This window comes from Elephas maximus, chromosome 6 (assembly GCF_024166365.1).
Source record: "Elephas maximus indicus isolate mEleMax1 chromosome 6, mEleMax1 primary haplotype, whole genome shotgun sequence".
NCBI lineage: Eukaryota > Metazoa > Chordata > Mammalia > Proboscidea > Elephantidae > Elephas > Elephas maximus.
The window spans coordinates 114,702,471-114,724,258 of record NC_064824.1 but is presented as its reverse complement, the minus strand read 5'-3'; the positions used below and the strand labels follow the sequence as shown (position 1 = coordinate 114,724,258).

Below are 21,788 nucleotides of genomic sequence, written 5' to 3'. Positions count from 1 at the left end.
CTACATGGGGGCTGTTGAGGACATGTGAGATTGGGTACAAGAAGTTTGTGACATCAAGGAACGAGGTGTTAAAACTTAGGGAAGGAATGGGACCAGGAAAAAGAAGACTAAGGATTATTTTCTTATTTCAGGGGAAAAAAACCAAAACATCATCCAGAGAGACAGGAAGACTGAAAAATTAAGGAAGAAGTGTTTTAAGACAACCAAACTTCTTGTGAGACCTGCAAGTATACGTGATACATTTCTAAGTATTGGTGAATTTCTCAGCTTTTCTTTCTTTTAAGGTTCACTAATGACAGAAGCTGGGGCAAGTGAGGGAACAACATCAAAACTCACTCGTAAGGATCTGGGCTAGCCCAGCGTTCTTTCCCTACCTACACTGCATCCCCGCAAGGCTCGTACTCTGAATGTGGTAACTAAAAGGCTTAAGGGGGAAATGAGTTGGCCCTTGCCTATGACTTCCCTAATCCAGTTTTTCCTTGGTAGGAAACAAATGCCATTGCTTGATCAGCCCAAATTGGGAATGCTGTTGGAGGATCAAAGTACTGTATCTGTGACTGTCGTGCTCCTGGAAAGGATTGGGAAAACTCACTAATGACTGTGCCATGGTTCAGGATGAGATGCTAATAACTCTGTGAGGGCTATAATCCTCACCAATACACCAAGTCAGGATAAAAGAAGTCATTTTTCAGAAACTTTGAAGCATGTGAGTAATATACTGAGATCAGTAAGACCACTAAAGAAATAATGCACCCATCAGAAAATAAGAGACTCTTTATAAACTTGTGTAACGTCTAAATTAACCCTCATAATATTTGTGTACACATTCATTCTACAGAGAATTAGGTGCTGTTCACTTCTGTGTCATCTGGTCCCCAGAGCTCCAGTTGCCCTTGAATGGCCTCCTCCAGGCTGTTCTGTAAGAACTCCCAGCACCGCAGCCATGACGATGCAGTTCGACTCCCTTAGATTCCTCACACAGCCGAGACCTATATCATGTCCAGCTGTAAACAAGAACAACGTAATTAGCAAGGAGTCAGGCCAACTTCAGAGCACTGCTACTGTGGTGACTGGGTTTAACTGGTAGGCATTCACAGACATGCACACCTACTCACTGCTAACCACTGCAGGGGTTAAGTACGAAGTATGTCCTCATCTCTGCACTAACAACTGCACCATAAAAAGCCTAAAAGCCTAGTAGGTGGTTTTGCTGGACAGTTGTCATGCGAGACTTAAAGGCAAGAAGTTTCCAAACATGAAAGCTGGATACACATGAAAGCTGGACACAAAAGCCGACACTTACACAGCCTCTGAGGCACTCACTTGTAATGAGGTCCAGAAATCTTCAAATGCCTATCAATCTATTTTGTTTATATTAAGCTAAATGAGAACATTTAAGAATTACGCTTTTTAAAGGCTGTTTTTATTTGTCAGCCCCCACAAATTGCATGTTGTATTGCTTATTCCTGGTGAAGAGTAATTTCAGTAAATTATAACATTTTGCTAGTAAAGGAATAGCCTTCCTAGTTCTTTTTTAGCCCTTTAAATGAGAGGATTAATCTGAATGAACAATATAACTGAAACCACAGAGCACAGAAATTTCCATTATGAAATTACCTATTGGACGAAATTTATGATGACAATAAATAATACTGTAGGGAGCTTCTGATGTGTTAGAAATGAAAACAAAAATAAGAAACAAGTCTATGACAGGCAGCCTTTGTGACTTATTTACAGCTCACGTGATTTCAATCATTAGAGCACCTGGTATGTATTAGATGTACTTACTAAGTCATCCACATCACCACCTTCTTCATATATGGCTGTGTCTTCAGCTGGTTTTTCTTTGAGGGCCAGAAACTGTGAATAGAGAGCCAATCAATGTACCAAAATGCCATTTTACCTCTTTTGATGGGGGAAACAATCTGCTAGCATCGCCACAGGCAAACCTAAGAAGACTTGTTCAGCCAAGTCTCATTGCAAATAGTCCAAAGAAGGCATCATTTTGACATACCCTCCTTACCTGACTCTGGACTTGAGAGGGCTAAATTTGAGGCTCGACAGCACGTATTAGTCAACACAGAAAATTCTTGGGAAGAGGGAGGAGATGATATGGCAAGTCAAGACAGTGACTATGTGGAGGGCCCTATATCAGACACTGTGGACACCTGATATTTCCATTTATGCTTTCACAGGGGATAAGGTGGCTTGTGAAGGTTACAAAAACAACCAAATACTGACAGTCCCCAGGTTACATTATGAGTGAGATCCGTTTCTGTGTCTTGAAGCTGAGTTTGTAGGTAGGTCAGAACAGGTGCATATGGTTCTTATTTAGCCTTACTTTAAGGCCCGAAGCGTTTTCAGTGATTTCAAAGCTGCACATGCAGCAAGTGAAGGTGACTGTGACGAAGAATCTGTTCCAAGTAGGGCTGGTTCGGAAGCCCTGGTAGGACGGACGGTGGTTAAAGTGCTCAGCTGCCAACCCAAAGGTTGATGGTCTGAACTCACCAGCTGCTCCACGGGAGAAAGATGTGGCAATCTGCTTCCATAGATTTACAGTCTTAGAAATCCTATGGGGAAGTTCTACTCTGTCCTATAGGGTTGCTATGAGTAGAAGTCACAACTCAACGGGTTTTGTTTTTTAGAGGTTGGTTCAATCACTTTAAGGTGAGAGAAAATCTACATAACATTAAAGGACAAGAATGAGTTGTCTGCTGAGACCAGAAGAACTAGATGGTACCTGGCTACAAGCGATGACAGCCCTGACAGGGAACACAATAGAGGACCCCTGAGGGAGCACGAGAGCAGTGGGATGCAGACCCCAAATTCTCATAAGACCAGACTTAATGGTCTGACTGAGACTGGAAGGACCCCTGGTGGTCATGGCCCCCAGACCTTCTGTTGGCCCAGGACAGGAACCATTCCCGAAGCCAACTCTTCAGACATGGATTGGACTGGACAATGGGTTGGAGAGGGATGCTGGTGAGGACTGAGCTTCTTGGATCAGGTGGACACTTGAGACTATGTTGGCATCTCCTGCCTGGAGGGGAGATGAGAGGGTGGAGGGGGTTAGAAGCTGGCGAAAAGGACACGAAAAGAGAGTGGAGGGAGAGAGCAGGCTGTCTCATTTGGGGGAGAGTAATTGGGAGTGTGTAGCAAGGTGTGTATGTGTGAGAGACTGACTTGATTTATAAACTTTCACTTAAAGCACAATAAAAATTATTAAAAAAAAAAAAATGAGTTGTCCGAAGTCTGTAAGTTGTAAGTTTATAACCCAGGGACTGTCTGTACGCTGAACCAGTATGTACTTGGTCTGTTTTGAAGAGAGCATAAGAATGATTTCAAATATCTGAATTTAAAGATTATTCTTCACTGAGGACAAAGGAGGTAAAAAAGCAGACTTCCAAGAAATATGAAACACAAAAATGGATGAGCTTGGGAGTTGTTTAATTTCTTTTTCGGGAAACCCTTCGATCTGTGCTAGACATTTTTTGAAAACAGGGAGATAGATGAGAAAAACTCTAATGCACTCTTCTGTTCTGCATCAGGGTTCTAGACCTGGAACTTCTCAAGGGCAGATGTACAGAAAAGCAGGGTCCCTGAGTCTGCAAGGATCTAGGACTGAAACTCAGATTTAAAAAGGGTAGTGCTGTTGTTGTTAGGCGCTGTTGAGCAGGTTCCAACTCAGAGTGACCGTACGTACAACAGAACAAAACAATGCCCAGTCCTGCACTATCCTCACAAGTGTTGTTATGCTTAGTCAACTGTTGCAGCCACCGTGTCAGTCCATCTCGTTGAGGGTCCTTCTCTTCTTTGCTGACCCTCTACTTTACCAAGCATGATGTCCTTCTCCAGGGACTGATCCCACCTGATAACATGTCCAAAGTATGCGAGACAGAGTCTCGCCATTCTTAATGTATTCAATATTCTTTGCCAACACCACAATTCAAAGGCCTCAGTTCTTCCGTCTTTCTTATTCACTGCCCAGCTTTCACATGCATATGAGGCGACTGAAAACACCACTGGCTTGGGTCAGGCACACCTTAGTCTTCAAGGTGACATATTTGCTTTTTAACACTTTAAAGAGGTCTTTTGCAGCAGATTTGCCCAGTGCAATGCATCTTTTGATATCTTGACTGCTGCCTCCGTGGGTGTTGATTGTGGATCCGAGTAAAATGATATCAGAAAGGGTAGTGAGTGCCCTTGAAAAGGATCTAAACACTCTTGCTTTTCCATCCTGTCCCTCCCAGAGTAGTGGTTGGAACTCTTTTCCTCCAAGGCATTGTGGTAACTGGATCTAACTAAGAGCAAGGTTCTCAGCCACCTATCTACAAAATGACAACAGCTAAGGGAGGCCATCTCCTCTGCAGAACTGGGTGCTGCCCCTGTCAGCACCATGGAAGCAGCCATGACAATTTGTTTTTTGGCTCAGCTTCTCTTCTGGACTCTTCTTCCTCCTTCAAAACCACCTCACCATTCAGTAACCCCAATTTTGACCGAGGGAGTAAGGAATTTACCCTCTTCCAAGGATATTTATGTATCTTTCCATATCTCTTTGGCAACCCTAAACTGGACCAGGTTCAGGGCTAGGAACCAATGGTATAGAAGACAGAAAATCTTAGCAATGGGGGGAGTACAATCTGCAACAGAACTGTAATGCAGCTTCTGTGTCATTAATTCTATTTTTTTTTTTTTTTTGTAGATTATTAATAAAGATGTCTGAGAGCCAAATACAGGTAAATGAACAGGAAACCCATTTATTTGTTGCTGTTGTTATGGGCTGTCAAGTCGATATTCACCTCATAGCGGCCTCATGTGACAGAGTAGAAATGCTTTGCGGGGTTTACTAGGCTGTTATCTTTATGGGAGCAGATCGCCAGGTCTTTCTCCAGAGGAGCTGCTAAGTGGGTTTGAATCATCAATTTTTCTGTTAGCATCCAAGTGCTTAACCATTGTACTACCAGGACTCTTTTACATTTAATTGTGTATGGTTTATATCTAAAGATTAAACTCTGCTTTATCTTAGAATCCCAAATTAATCTTTATTTATGGTTTTCCTAAACACTATCACTATTTTAAAAAGCATTTTTATTTCATTCCTCTCCTTTCCTACTCACAATCATTAACGCCTACATGGTTGTTCCTGTATCAGGAATATATGGCTACAAGATAAAACTTACCAGTCACAGTGAAGAGAATAAAAAGAAGAGCCGATTCCTGCCATAAAACTCTGTGGGACCACAAATGTTGGCATCTTTCAAACATAAGACAAACTCTATAGGCTCAGTGGTTTCAAGCCCACTATGTCTTTATGTCGTGTTTTTTATAACCTGATACGTTGTTGTTGTTAGTTGCAGTCCAGTCGATTCTGACTTAATGGCGACCCCATGTATGTAGAACAGAAGCTTTCCATAGGGTTTTCAAGGCTGTGACCTTTTGGAAGCAGATCACCAGGCCTATTTTCCAAGGCACCTCTGGGTGGGTTCGAACTGCCAACCTTTTGGGTAATAGTTGAGCACTTAACCATTTGTGCCACTCAGGGACTCCTAGGTACTTATTGAAGAATCTGGAAAATCTCAAATATTCTTTGGCTGTCAGCCTCTAAAAGCTCCAATTCCTACTGCCTTCGCACCTGCAAAGCCCCTTTCATACTGCAATATGTGCAGTATGACCATGGTATATACAACTAAAGACAAAGGGCACATCTCTGAGACCAGGCTAATTTCCAAAGGAGAGAGGAGCAGCAGCAAACTGAGACATCCATTTCCATCAAGTGTTAAACATTTGCAACTGATTTTCCTGACAGATCTGCTTTGCATTTCTGCGTAAGCAAATTATGCCTGCAAGCTGGGATGCACTCCATTATCCTTCCCCAAGCCCGGGGCCAGGCTGATCTCTTATACTACCACTCCTCATCATCAGAGTTTTTAACTGCCAGTAATTTCCAGGCTGTACAGTGACAGGGAAGCTGCAGATACAGAGAGAATGCAATGATAGGCCTGCCATCTTAAAGCCAAAGATTCGCAGACGCAGCAGAAAGGGCAGAAATCAATGTTCGTCTTTTGCTTGTCCTTTCCTTTCACAATATGCTCAGAAAGTTGAGAATAAACAGAAAAGACACTTGTGTGACATACTTCTCCTTCCTCAAACCATCATAATTTACTCGGGGTTTCCAAGAAAGAGCCTCCTTACCTGGAGATCTTCAGGAAATGGCTAAGCTACTACTTTTCAAGTATTCTGAAATCCAGTTCTGGCCAAAAGCAGAGAAATGAATGACCTCTGCACAGGGACTCCTAGCCCTATCACTCCATAGGCTAAAAAATAACAATCAGCTTGTGCTCAAATCCCCAAATTAGTAACACATGGCTTCCACCAGGCTATTTCAAAGAATCACCCACACTCCAGACGCATAAATTCATCAGGAAGAACAAAAATCCGTTTGGTTTGCATGTATTTTGCTTTAAAATGCCCTATATTTGGGTTTCACCAATGCCACCTACAGCTTATTTCACGTACAGCAGAGAAGTCATGCAACCAAGTGTGGAAAAGCACAACCATAACCTTAGCTCACCATGGGCAAGCCACCTGACCTTTCTGTAACTAATCTGCCTCAAAAATAAAATGGGAATACTACTATCTACCTCATCTATATCATGGGTCTGTGGGGAGTCTCAGATGAAATAAAGTATGCAAAAATGTTCGCAGTATTTAAGTTTTACTTTTGAACTCCTAAGAATATGGCACCAAAAAATCTGCACGTATGTTCACCAAAAGATATGTACAAGAATATCCATGGCAGCTTTGTTTGTAATAGCCAAAGTGTGGCAACAACCAAATGTCCACCATTAGGAGAACTAACGACTGAATTGTGATGTAATCTTACAGAGGAAGACTACACAGCTATAATAAAGAATAACAACTATAAAGACACGGATGAATCACGAAAGGCACGATTCCGCTTATATTAAGGTGAAGAACAGCAAAACTACTCTAAAATGACAGAAGTCAAACTCTGGTTACCCTCACGGGTAGAAGACTGGGAAGGGCACCGGAAAGCCTTCTGGGGTAACAGAAATGGTCTATATTTTGAACTGGGTGGTGAGTACACAAGTATATGCATGTATAAAAATTCATCAAGTTGCACATTTAAAATTGGTACATTTACTATATGTACATTTACTCCAAGTTCCACCTCGATAAAAAATATATCCTAAAAAAGTATCAAGTTCCAAACAAATATAAGGTAGCACTGTGGTATTTTCATTATTGCTTTTCTTGTACTAGCATACAGAACAACTACACCAGAGATTCAAGGCAGAAAACAGCAAAGAAAAATGTCAGGGGGTCCAACAGGGGCCAGTAGTTAGAGAAAACTATTCTCAGGAAATGATTCTTCAACTTATCTTACCATCTTTCATAGGGCTCCGGAGAGCTGGCACACACACACAACTGTGTTCTTCAAAGAGGGGGCACGAACATCTTTTCTTCACATAGATGTGGCTGGTGGCATATGAAAAGGTGGTGCCGTGGTGTGATGTAAAGACAACTGTAGTTAAGAGTCTAGGGGTCTGGATTCTAGTCAATTCTGCTAGCTGTTAACTCTCTGTGAGACACTAGTCTCATCAATTTCACCTCTGAATCGTGTCTGTAAAATGGCCAGATCGCTAAGCTCTGGGAGTCCATCATGCTAAGGTTAGAAATCAGTAAATGTCAATAAGAACACAGAGGGCACGATTAGGCCAGTCATAAGGAAAACGAGTACTACAAAGATGATTTTTTTCCCTATAGAGCTCTTATCAAATGATTATTTGGACAGCTAAGTCCGGGAAAAACAATTCTCCAAAACCATGAGGCTAGATCCTCTTTCCCCTGTGTTCTCAATATGGAGTAAAAAGAGGGCTGAATTCTAGGCAGCAACAAGATCTCTGACACGTGATTTTATTTCTCAGAGCCCTAAATTTCCTCATCTATAAAGTAAGGTATTGGGCCTAGACCAGTATTTTTCAAGTTCTGTTCCTTAATGTCCTGAGGGTTCTTTGGAGTCCCTTGGGCATGAGTAACAACCCCAATCTGCTGCTCCTGTTGCCCATCAAGGGAGGAGCACCATCTTCATCTGCTTTTTTTAATATATCGAGCTTCCTTGTAACCTTTCATAATTTAAAAATAAAAACTGGGCTAGGAGATTATTATTTCCATCTGTATAAAAAGCTATACAATTTAAGCCAATGTTCTCTGCCTTAGGTAAGGGTTTGGTTTGTTAAAATTCTCCTAACCCAGGATTCTCAACAGTGACATTATTAGCCTTTTGGGCCAGTTAGTTCCTTGTTGTGGGAGCTGTCCTGTGCACTGTAGAATGTTTAGCAACATCCCTGGCCTCTATCTACTAGGAACCAGTAGTGTGCCCCCATTTGTAACCACCACAGATGTGGGCAAACATTGCCAAATGTCTTTTGGGGAGCAAAATCACTGCTGGTTGACAATCACTGGTCTAACCCCAACATAGATTAGCAGAAAGAAGCTAAAAAAAAATCCTTTTTGATTAAGAAAGATAAAATTCAAAGTGAAGAATCATTCCTCCTGTCCTGACCTATCACAAGTGCAGGCCTCTTACCGACTCCGGACTGGAACCAAGCAGGTCCCAGATGCTCCCGTAAAGCACCAGGATAAGCAGCCATGCCTCTTACCCACTAATAGATGAGGGACACACAAGGACTATACAAAGACTTTACCTAACAGCAAATGCTAACAGCATATTTAATAATATCAACTAGAAATAGAAAAAGTAAAGAATTAACTGAAAGGTTATAATAACAATAAAAATAAGCATAAAAAGGGGATAATTATGCTTAGGCTTTAAAGTGAAATGAGAGGTAAACTTAAAGTGACTATCTAAGCTTATGTCATAGAAGTTCTTTCTCTTTCTGCAGCAGGGCTGACTTACCTACAGTTCTCAAAAGGATCGTTAAATCTACATTTGTAGAACAGACTGGAGGGAAACGTCTGTTGCGCAAATGTAAAATTATAATTTAATTTTCACTTAAACATCCCTGGATGATCATTTCCCTCAAATTGTCAATTTAACAGCAAGAATGTGACAGCTTCCTAACTTTAAATAACTTAACGGTAAATACCAGGGAAGAATTTAAACGGACTGTGAGGACTGCCCTTCAATCTCTCTGATTATAGTCCGGTTTCCTTAATTGATTATTTGGGAAGTGACCAAACTTAACACTTGCTTTAAAGGCAACGTAAATGAATACTTCAGTGCATGGTCAAGAGTGACTACACTTCCCTAACTTCGCTAACAGAAGTAGCTGAAGCATGTCTCTCCTATTAAAACCACAGAAATCAGCTTCCTTGAGCCAAAATCTCTACCACTCTCCTCATTATCATCTGTATGTACACTTTCTTCTCTATACTTTTCTTCAGAAAATCAGCAAATGCCATTAAAAACATTTTTAATACAAAGCATCAAGTTTTCATTCTGAAAAACAAAACAAAGAGTTCACATGATATTAAAGCAGACACAAAAGCACAATTTTGCAAGTCAGACATGACGGCAAGTGCTGAGGTGAAGCAGAACCACAGGCTCCACTCTACGCTCCTCCAGGTCACTGTAACTGCCACCCATGCCCTAGGCCCGACAGTCAGTTGTTTGATGCAGCAGACAGGGACCACTGTAGTTCTGAGATTATTGGTTCAAAATGCCATATATAAGACTTGATCTATTAAGGAATCAAAGTTCAGTATAGCACACAGGAACCAGCATTTTAATCCTCTTAGCTCTTCTGAGAGCTCATGGTGTAACGCACGTGAACTCTCTGAGGCTGGCTTCCCAGCACTAACAGGGATGCTAGTTCCTGCTCCTGCCAATTCTTAGACACTCACTGTGACGATCACAGAGATAGTACTAGGCAATCTGGTTCTAGAGTTAGGTATATATGAAGCTTGATTACCATTATTCACATGTGCTTTATATAATGGTATGATGGTTAAGACTGTGTGTCAACTTGGCTGGGCTTGATTCTCAATGTTTTGGCAGTTGTATAATGTTGTGATCACTTCCCTGTTGAGATGTGACATGTGATCACCCCCATGACAAGATCTGCTGTGAGTAGCCAATCAGTTAAAAGGGAGGTTCCTTGGATGTGTAACCTGAATCAAATATAAGTGGACATTCTGGCAGGGCTTGGGGACTCTGCTCGTGGTGGATCCTGGAGCTGGCTCCTGTTTGTCTGACCTCCGGTTCTTGGGACTTGAGCTTGCAACTTACCTGCAGTCTTGCCTGCTGATCTTGGGATTCATCCATCTTCACAGCCCGTAACGAAGAGCCCTGCTCTCTGACCTGCCAACCTTGGGTTCACCAGTCCCTGCGGCTACATGAATCAGGAGAAGCCTCTATCTTGACCCATGGACTTGGGACATTCCAGTCTCTATAACCGTGTGAGCCATTTCCTTGATATAAATCTCTCTCTGTATATATATTTATATGCTTTACTAGTTTTGCTTCTCTAGAGAACCCAGCCTAAGACAAACGGCCTATGTGAACACGATATAACGTGAAAGTTCTTTAGAAGTCATAGAGTTATGCAAATATTTGGTATAAATATTAAATTGAATGGAGCACTGGTAAATGTGAAAAAGGAAGTGGCATTTTCTAAATGTGAAACAGTCTGCCAGGGTAATGGGTAATATACTTTTTGGGAGGCTATATGTATGTAATGTATATAAACATGCCTAACATACAGATGACACTCAATACATTTTAGTAGAATTTGCTAGTTTCTGATCTGCCATGACAGTGAAATTAAGTTTGGCTGGTAGTACAGGAAGGCTTGCCATGCCTCGGCCACGACAACGGTGTGCTCCAAAGGGAGGAGGCCACCAAAGCCAGCAATGGAGGAGATTCTCTCTACTCGTCTTCCCTATGCCCTCTCTCTACTCAAAGTAATGACGTTTCCAGAACTGTCTTAAATGTCGACCAAGTGAAATCAGTTCTGGTGATATCAGAAGGACAATCTCCTATCTAGCCGTTAACTGAAGTTCTTCTCTGTAGCTTAATTATCAGACAATAACATTTCTGATGCTTAGGCTCTGGGCCATTATATTCTAGAGAAGATACCGCCTGTGCAGTATAGGAGAAGTCTCACACAATATGCTAGAAGCACCTTTCTCTCCTTAGATTTCTTTTCTAATAATCTGTATTCGACTTAGCTAAGACACCTTTGGTTAAGATGGTCCGCTAGGGATGAAAAGCTACCTCTTTATAGATCAGTGCTCCCCTCTTCTTTAAAAACTTCACATGTACTCAACTCTCACTGGGATGATGGTTTTTTTTTTTTTTTAATTGTAATAATGACTAAAATTAAATTATTTGTCTTGATTTATTTTACTTGTTAAGCAAAAACTGACTGATAAGCCTTCCTCCCAGTTGAACGGGAAAACATTATCAAGCCACAAGTCACAAGCAGAAAAAACCAAGCAATTAAATGACATACTCAAGCTCATGGTACTCAGTACTGACTGTGGCAGAAGAAGGTACAGATACTGTGGAACTCCTTTTTTAGATAATAATCAGCATCTTTTACCTTCTAAAATCTCAGGTTCTTACTCCCTGAAAGCAGGGACCATATGTGTTCTTTAACAAAACCCCTATGCCAGGCAAAGAGCTTAATGAAAATTCTTGTATATTCTGACTAACTTCTCCCCCAAACAATATTATAGTTTCTGTCAAGTGCCTTTACTGAGTTGAAAATTCAAGGTATTTTACAATTTGACCTGAATTTAGGCATATGAATGAACGTTTCCACCTTTACCCTAACAGATTCCTGCTCTCCTGCCCCAAACACTAAGCTCTCTCTGGTGTGTGTGTAGTTATTGATTCTTCATTATCTCTGTAATTGTATTCACTGTGTTAAATTGTAACTGATTGGTTTGTGTTTCTAGAGGGCAGGGGGTGTCTTATCATCTAGCACAATGCCTAGCATACAGTAGAGGCTTAGTATCTAACTGACAGCTGCCAGGTATTGTACTAGCGTGACTGGATCAATAAGTAACTGTAAATGAAGCTGAAGGATATACAAAATACACCATAAAATTGAGCTATCCATTTGAATTCCACTAAAACTTCATCACAAACCCGAGGCATAATGAAGGATTACTGAACTAAGAAGCCACATGTATTTGACTCTTAGCTGAATCAGATTCAATACTCCTACACTAAGCAGGGAGACCTTGGCCTCACTATGTCAATAAAAAGCTCATGGGGTCTGCATACAGGGGATCTTTTACTGAAAGTATCTAGATATCCCTTATGCTAGAACACCAGGCTCCCTACCGTGCTGCACATTACAATCACTGGTGACTGACTCATAGCAACTCTATAGGACAGAGTATAACTGCTCCATAGGGTTTCCAAGGAGTGCCTGGTGGATTAGAACTGCCAACCTTTTGGTTAGCAGCCATAGCCTTAACCACTATGCCACCAGGGTTTCCTCAATCATTGGACAGGCTTTAAAAGTTCCAACAAACAAAGCCATGCTCAGGACCCATCTCACACCTATAGAATCCCTTTGCAGTAAGGCCCGGTCATCAGTATTTTCAAGAAATAGTACCCTAGTTATCTAATGAGTGCACAAGGATGGAAATCTTTGGGCTAGATGGATTTCATAGGCTTTACCAGGTCTAGGCTAAGTTGGTATGCACTACAGACGTCAGAAGCTCTAGAGTTACTGACAATGGAATTGTAGGTGAGTTGTAGAAATGTAACTATGGTCTATGGGAAACTGCGTGAGATCACAATTTTTCCCAAGATGCTGCTGTAGCTGAAGCAATTTGCCAGTTGGTTGACTAAAGAAGGGGTGCCTAATTTAGTTACCCTTAAAGTTTAACTTCTTCAAGGAAGAATGGACATCAAGAAAGTTATGCCCACTGTGGTAATTCATCTAAAGACAGGAAGTTATCCCTCAATACCTTTTTGGCTTCCTCAGCTGTGACAGAGCTTCCAGAGGCTTCATCTTTGCTGATCAGAGTAATTCCATCTAAAAAGTAATTCACAGAGTAAAATCCAAATGCAATGAAATAATCCAATCCCATCTATCCCCTACATCACACCTCCTCCCACTCTCAGGACTAGAGATTTTTAAAACTATAAAGGTGTTATGTCACTGAATTGCTGAGTTTCTTAATTCACATAGTTCCTACCACCTTATATTATTGCTTCTTTTATTTTTGCTCGTGCAAAATAAGTCACATCTCAAAATGTGACCTGCTCCATGAAGCCTTCTTTGACCAACTCCAGATAGGAATAATCTGTTTCTTCAGAATTTTCAAATTGATTTGTTTATCCCTTTGAAATGGCTGCCATCATATTTTATATCTTGTATAAATTTGCACATATTTCCTCTCTCCTAACAGATTATACTTTTCTTGAGATCAGGAACTAGGTTTTATTCATCTTTATATTCCCCTCAATGTTTTACACAGCAGAGGCTCGATAAGTAAATAATTGAATGAATGTATACTTTTGCCCAAACCCATTAGGTGGGGATCTGCATACATTTTGACTTCCAGTAGTTTTCCTGGCTATTGATGGAATGGTGAGAAGACTAAGGTTAAAAGGAAACACCTCTTACAATGGCCACGCCCACCACATCGATCAGCTCATCAATTTTAGCTCAGTGAGAACAAATCAAAAATAGAAAACCTACCCTTTAGTTTTCTCTTCTTCCTAAAATTTTCTCCCATCTCAAATGACTGACTTATGATACACTTACAGAAAAGCACCTGTATTTAACATCCATTTGTTCCTAAAAATGGGTTAAGTCCTGTGTATTCTCTCAATAGGCTATACATCCTCAGAAAACACGTATCTTGTGTATGACCTGTAAGTTTCCTTTCAGCAAATAATATGCTAGACGCCTTCAATAAATAAAACCAATCTCTTTCATCTACTGGGTCTGCAGCAGAGACAAAAAAGTGATTTAAGTAAGTCCCATTCACCACCTATTCTAATTGCTTTCACTCCCTAGTGTAGAAGTTAAAGGGCTGAAAAATTAACTGTCAGGGAAATGGTTCCCTGTGTGATGAAAAACTGCCTGTTAGAAGCTGGATAGACAAGTATTCAACTCCTTTTATATAGATTTGCACAGAAAGATAAGTTGCAACTAATTTTTGGGCCCTACTGTAAGTTAAAAACTTCATAATGTCTTTTCAACGTCCATTGTTTTCACAATATGTATTTTTAATAAATAAAATCTTATACTTGGTCCTGAAAATCAAGTGAGGTTAAAACGGAAAGGCAAAAGGGCATGAAAGGAATCATCCATTAAGTCTGAAACTGAAGACTGATTTTGCCTTCCTTCTGGGTTTAACTGGCATTGGTCTGCTGTTATGGAAAGCCCAAGAACATGGCAATGAAAGGCTAGTAGGAGGAGGGCGAAAATGTGGGTGAGGTCAGCGAAAGTGCTGTGGACCCATCACCACTGAAAAGACTGTGCCTAGGAATCCGGAAAGGGCAATGTTTGCCCACATGGCTTCTTCACAATCGTGGAGTTCGGACGTATGTGTTCACTTACTATTTTCCACCTTGTATTTACGCTTATTAGAGCAAGATTTTCGAGTCCCTTGAATCCTGGGCATTTCCCAAATCCAAAAAGAAAGTCATCAGGTCCCCGCGTAACACATCACACAATTTAATTTATACTAAGAATTTATACTTAATTTATATTTGGAAAACAAAATAGTACAAGTATTTGGAGAAAAAGACAAATGACATCTCACCCTGAACGACAATTTCCCAGAAGTGATGTAACCGTTTCATTTTCACTTTCTCCTGAAGAGCTTTCAGGAAACTGTTAAAGCGCTGCTCTTCTGAAAACTGGGAGTGGGGACGTGAAAGCAGAAGGGGAGGCAAGTCAGAATAAATACAAAATCAAAGTCACCCCCAGACCAAAGTGCTATATTTTGGACCCACTATGTTTGTAAAAATAAGATAAAATGTCCTTCTCTGGTAAATGGCAAACTGAGCAATGGTTGTCTGGGACCAGATGTTGTTCCATACATGGAAGCTCTAGTGCTTCACAGAGCCACATGGTACTTTTGGTGGCCTGGTATTTTGTTTTGTTTTTAACTTTTAATATAGATAAATTCAAACAAAAGCAGAGAGAAAGCTTAATAACTGCTCATGTACCCATCACCTAGCTTCAACAATTATCAACTCAGCTAATCTCATTTCATCTATATCCCTACCCTAAACCCCCAACTGTTCTGAAGAAAATCTCAAGTCATATTATTTTATCTATAAAAAGTTCAATATATAATATCTAAAAGAGCTCTTTTAAAAAACATATTCATGTTCCATTATCATATCACCAAAAAATAAGTAATAATTCCTTAATAGGAGCAAATAGCCAGTCAGTACTCACATTTTCCCAATTATAAACAATTCCTTTTTTTCTTTTAATTTTTATAGTTCAAAAAACATTTATACATTAAGATTGACTGATATGTCTCAAGTCTCTCTTGATCCTCCTTCATCTCTTTTTTTCCCTTACCTTCTTTTAAGCAACCCAGTAACCTGTTACTTTTAAGAACATGAGGTGGCATCAGTACATAGACATGTTACCAGACACTCCAGCTAGCTGGGGCAGTGCTGAAAAAACAATACATTTTTCACTACCTTTTTCCATCTAACTAAATCTTTCTCTACCCAGCTGAACCATCCTTAGTCTTGTCCTGCCACTACTTTTCCAAAATTTTGTCTTTTTATCTGTATGGTATTTGAGTCATCAACTTTTGAATCTTCTATTCTAATTTTGACAATTTTCTCATTTTCTTTTCCTCCTCTGAAAGCACCTAAAACTACTCAAGCATTAATTTATTCATTCATTCAGCAAATATTTAGTACGCACCTACACAAGAACTAACATACACTACAACTGTGCGTACTTTAAAGATGAACTTTCTAATTTAAACTTGCTCATCCCATGCTTAGAGGTATAAAAGCCTAGAAATAATTTGGAAGAATTTTAAAGTTTTTTTCTGAAAATTTCTAGTAAAACAAATGAATAAACAGAATGCACAATATTCTTGGGGAGGGCAGTGGAGCTGGGTCATTAATTTTCAGCGCTTTTTCTGGTATTCAGATCTTGCTCCTGTCTTCATAATGTCTTTCTCAATAATTACACTGATATATATTTCCCATCAATTTCCCTAAAATAGTTAGCCCATCTTTTACTATAATAACCAGGCCAGCAGAACTTACAATGGAAATTTCCTTGGTTCCCTAAATGGGAACTGCAAAGCCAGGGTTATAATATAACAAAAAGCTAACTTGCAGGGATAAAACATCCTACCCACCCATCCACCCGTCTTCATTTCCCCTCAGTAACAACACTGTAGTAGAATGAGTTTAGTCATTTCTATCTCTTAGCATGTGCTGTTAAGCACAGTAAGAATGATTATTTCCAAAGCCTATGCTTGTTTGAGGACCCCTGCTGGCACAGTGGTCAAACACTCGGCTGCAAACTGAAAGGTCAGCAGCTCAACCCTCAGCCACTCCGAAGGAGAAAGATGTGGTAGTCAGCTTCCGTAAAGATTAAAACCACCAAAAACCAAACCCACTGCCATAGAGTCGATTCCCACTGATAGCAACCCTATAGGACAGAGTAGAAATGCCCGACAGAGTTTCCAAGGAGCACCTGGTGGATTCGAACTGCCGACCTCTTGGTTAGCAGCCGTAGCATTTTACCACTACACCACCAGGGTTTCCTCCTGGGAAACCCTATGGGGCAGTTCTTCTCTGTCCTGTAGGATGGCTATGAGTTGGAATCAACTCGACAGCAGAGGGTTTGGTTTGATGTTTGTTTCTGGAAGGCTGTATGTCTCCCCCCTGTGATGGGGGACAACTGTACAGGAAGAGAAGACAGCCTAGGACAGCGTTACCTGAATGGCTTCTTCCCGGAAGGCTTTGATACAGTCCATGCTCTTCATAAAATACGGTGTCTCGTTACTATCCAAAAACTGTTCAATATGACTTATTAACTGGTGACTCACTGGAACATAAGACATAAATTAATTTTCTTAGATTTGACCGGTGGTTGTTAGGGAGAGTCTATGCTTCTATGCAGTGTGCCTACATGGTTTAAGAGCCTCATGGCCAGAATGCACAATAACCACACGTTACTGAGTCGGAAGGTAAGAGGAGATGCAAAACGTTGATCTCAAAAAGTCAGTATTTGAGATGTTTACATAATACTTAATATTTGTCAAGAAATATAAAATTTAATTTCTAGAATTATGGCTAAATGATCCTTTTAGGATTTCAAACACTAAGGTTTCTTGTTGATGCTGCTTTTTATTTTGCCCTCAGAATTTAGGGGCCATTTAGACAATTTGAAACTGCCTTTCCTGATATAGTCTAGAAAATAGATCCTCTAGTCCCTCCCCTAATTCCTCTCAGGATAACCGTCAAACAGCTCCAGGCAATGAAAAATAATGAGCTAGGGGCACCTCATCTTCTACCAGTCCCAGGTCAAATTAGAAAAGACTAACCCTAACCTTAATTTGGAGTCCCGGTGGTGTATAGTGGTTAAGAGCTCAGCTGCTAACCAAAAGGTCCACGGTTCAAATCAACCAGCCACTCCTTGGAAACCCTATGAGGCAGTTCTCTATCATATAGGGTCATTATGAGTCAGAACTGCCTCAGTGGCACCTAACAACAACAAATCTTAATTTAATAATATCCCTGTAGACTGAGAAATCATTATTACATATCTTATACCCTTAGCTTGAAGCCCTGGTGGCACAGTGGTTAAAACACAGGACTGCCAACCCAAAGGTCGGCAGTTTGAACCCACCAGCTGTTTCATGGGAGAAAGACGTGGCAGTCTGCTTCTGTAAAGATTTACAGCCTTGGAAACCCTATGGGAGAGTTCTACTCTGTCCTATATGGTTGCTATGAGTCGGAATCGACTCAACGGTAGTGGATTATACCCTTAGCTGGGCCTAAATATTCTCTATGCTGCTCAATACTCCACAATTCAGCAATATTAAATAAATGCTACAGAAAGAGAAAATACATTACTGTTATTATTTCCAAGGTGGCTAAGAAAGGGCTACAACTTGAGGTTGCCTCATAAAGGAAAAAAAAATTTGCAGTATAAAATAAAGCAGAGGAAAATGGAAATATAAAAAGTCATCATGGGACTCAATCTGCTGAGCAGATCAAAACTGACCGTTAAGATCTATGTAGAAGAAGAAACCAACAGGATGTGAACATTCATGGCCTAAAGGTTCACTCCCTGCTTGATCCCTGAAACCACTTCACTAGCTGCCTGTTTGGCCAGATTTGAATGGTCCAGATATTCTAAGTCTGCATGTTTCCCACGGCCACAGCCTCATCTGAGCATCTAAGAGATACACGTGTGTATGCACACCATACTAAAGCAAACTACTTTACAGACTCATGTATAAGCTTCAAGGCCACTGAGCTGCAGTGCCCTGGGCACCGCTCAGTGCCTTATGAAAGACATGAAACTCAGGGTCAGTTTCCTCTTTCCTTAGGCTCTTTCAGCAAATGGAAAAGATTAAAAAAAAAAATGGACACAATCTTTTCTAGTACAGTAATTTCGCAGCAAGAGAAAAACATTCTTAGTAACCAATTCATCCCTTCTACCAACCAGGAGATTATGATCTACCTTATAATAAAACACTCAACTTGAGGGATTAGAAAAAAATTTCCCCGCAATTTCAGAAATCTTTATCAATGTATCCTGCAGCAGTGAATTAATATTCAACTACAACTCAAAGAAGAGAAAGAATGTTCAGATGAGTCTCTTAAACAAGGTAAATAATACAACCCTGATTAGAAAGCAGAGCAGAAAACCATCAACAAGAAAAAAGCAATAGAAGCTATCTCCCTTTTCCAGTTTGGGAAGGTAAAGTAACAGGAATATTTCATATTTCCTATACTCAGGGTGGCATTAAGGCATGTAAGGGTCCTAAACACTGATAATCTGTGGCGCCTCTCCTCCTGTGTTTACACGTGCATTCAAACAGGATCTGAGTTATATATACACATGTATGTACGTGTCTTAGCTATTCATGCTGTAACTTTTTAAATCTGACTGTATTAGCGAATGAACACAAAGTGGTGTGTGCCATTTTAGTGGAATGAGATGAACTGGATAATAAAATTTTTTAGTGGATGCGAGGTAATAAGATTTTTACTATATACCATATTTTCCACAAAAGGAATATTCTGCATATTCTATAACAAAGAAAATGTGCCAGTGAACTTAGTTGTTTTAACAATCAATGTAAAATTCTGTTTATCTTCCACAATGAAAAACTGATTTTCACCAATTTTGCTTTAAACAGCTCATACTTCAATTTTGATGCATAATTCATAATAAATGCTATAATTATAAATGAGCAAATGAAAAAATGCCATAAAGGAAACATTAATGATCAAAAAACAAATATTACAACAATTACTGTATTTTATTTTTAGATAGATTTTTCTCTAATGTGTTATAAACATTTTTTGCTATTCCTTGCTCTTAAAAATTCTTCAAAGATTTCATCACAATTAAGCTGCCAAATAATTATCTACATCCACATATAATAAGGATAATGAATCAAGTCTTTCTTGAATCATTTGTTGTGTGCTTGCTTTTCCTTGTGTCCTGTCTGTTTAGCATCTATGCGTCTTTGTTTCGGACAACTGGTGCCCGTTTTGTTGATCCTCTGAGCACGTGCTCACCCTGCTTATACCACTTATAGCTGCTTACTTTCTCAGGTTCTTTGATATAAAGTTCACCCAGAGTTATATGTTGTTGTTAGGTGCCATCAAGTTGGTTCCGACTCACAGCGACCTTATGCAAAACAGAACGAAACACTGCCCAGTCCTGTACCATCATTACGGTTGGTGTTACGCTTGAACCCAATGTTGCAGACACTGTCAATCCACCTCGTTGAAGGTCTTTCTCGTTTCTGCTGACCCTATACTTTACCAAGCATGAAGTCATTCTCCAGGGACTGAGCCCTTCTGACAACATGTCCAAAGTATATAAGACGCAGTCTCGCCATCCTTGCTTCTAAGGAGCATTCTGGTTTTACTACTTCCAAGACAGATTTGTTCATCCTTTTCGCAGTCCATGGTATATTCAATATTCTCCACCAACACCACAATTCAAAGGCGTCAATTCTTCTTTGGTCTTCCTTATTCATCGTCCAGCTTTCACATGTGTATGACGTGACTGAAAATACCATGGCTCAGGTCGGGCACACCTTAGTCTTCAAGGTGACATCTTTGCTTTTCAACACTTTAAAGAGGTCCTTTGCAGCAGATCTGACCAGTGCAATGTTTTTTGATTTCTTGACAGCCGCTTCCATGAGTGTCGACTGTGGATCCAAGTAAAATGAAATCCTTGACAACTTCAATCTTTCCTCCATTTATCATGTTGGTTATTGGTTCGGTTGTGAGAATTTTTGTTTTCTTTATGTTGAGGTGTAATCCATACTGAAGGCTGTGGTCTTTAAGTGCTTCAAGTCCTCTTCACTTTCAGCAGGCAAGGCTGTGTCATCTGCATAACCCAGGTTGTTAATGAGTCTTCCTCTAATCTTGATGTCCTGTTCTTCTTCATATAGTCCAGCTCCTTTGATTATTTGCCCATCATACAGATTGAATAGGTATGGTGAAGGGATACAACCCTGACATACACCTTTCCTGACTTTAAGCCAATCAGTATCCCCTTGTTCTGTCCAAACAACTGCCTCTTGATCTATGTAAAGGTTCCTCATGAGCACAATTTAGTGTTCTGGAATTCCCCTTCTTTGCAACATTATCCATAGTTTGTTATGATTCACACAGTCGAATGCCTTTGCATAGTCAATAAAGCACAGGTAAACATCCTTCTGGGATTCTCTGCTTTCAGCCAGGATCCATCTGACATCAGCAATGATATCCTTGGTTCCAGGTCCTCTTCTGAATCCCGCCTGAATTTCTGGCAGTTCCCTGTCAATATACTGTTGCACCTGCTTTTGAACGATCTTCAGCAAAATTTTGCCTATGTGTGATATTAATGATACTGTTCTATAATTTCCACATTCAGTTGGATCACCTTTCTGGGAATAGGCGTGAATATGGATCTCTTCCAGTCAGTTGGCCAGGAAGCTGTCTTCCATATTTCTTGGCATAGACGAGTGAGCACTTCCAGTGCTGCATCCATTTGCTGAAACATCTCAATTGATATTCCATCAATTCCTGGAGCCTTGTTTTTCGCCAATGCCTTCAGTGCAGTTTGGACTTCTTCTTTCAGTACCATCGGTTCCTGATCATATGCTACCTCTTGAAATGGTTGAACGCTGACTAATTCTTTTTGGTATGATGACTCTGTGTATTCCTTCCGTCTTCTTTTGATGCTTCCTGTGTCATTTAATATTTTCCCCATAGAATCCTTCAGTATTGCAACTCGAGGCATGAATTTTTTCTTCAGTTCTTTCAGCTTGTAAAACGTTAAGTGTGTTCTTCCCTTTTGGTTTTCTTTCTCCGGCTCTTTGCACATATCATTATACTACTTTACTTTGTCTTCTTGAGCTGCCCTTTGAAATCTTCTGTTCAGTTCTTTTACTTCATCATTTCTTCCTTGTGCTTTAGCTACTCGACGTTCAAGAGCAAGTTTCAGAGGCTCCTCTGACTTCCATCTTGGTCTTTTCTTTCTTTCCTGTCTTTTCAATGACCTCTTGCTTTCTTCACGTATGAGTCCTTGATGTCAGCTACGACT

General features: G+C 40.2%; 1 protein-coding gene across 3 annotated transcripts in view; it reads right to left on the bottom strand.

The window, feature by feature from the left end:
- Window positions 1–756: 756 nt before the first annotated feature.
- XRCC5 (X-ray repair cross complementing 5) overlaps window positions 757–21,788 on the bottom strand; it is a 104,055-nt gene continuing 83,023 nt past the window's right edge. For 2 of the 3 annotated variants that reach the window (XM_049888113.1, XM_049888112.1), the window contains exons 17-21: window positions 16,945–17,054; window positions 14,782–14,878; window positions 12,973–13,040; window positions 1,789–1,860; window positions 757–1,004 (exon numbers count right to left, since the gene is read on the bottom strand). In XM_049888113.1, the coding sequence (XP_049744070.1) occupies window positions 990–1,004; window positions 1,789–1,860; window positions 12,973–13,040; window positions 14,782–14,878; window positions 16,945–17,054 (362 nt within the window). In that variant the 3' untranslated portion in view covers window positions 757–989. Of the gene's footprint in view, window positions 1,005–1,788; window positions 1,861–7,408; window positions 13,041–14,781; window positions 14,879–16,944; window positions 17,055–21,788 lie in introns of those variants that run through there. The other variant, XR_007517951.1, reaches the window with a different exon arrangement.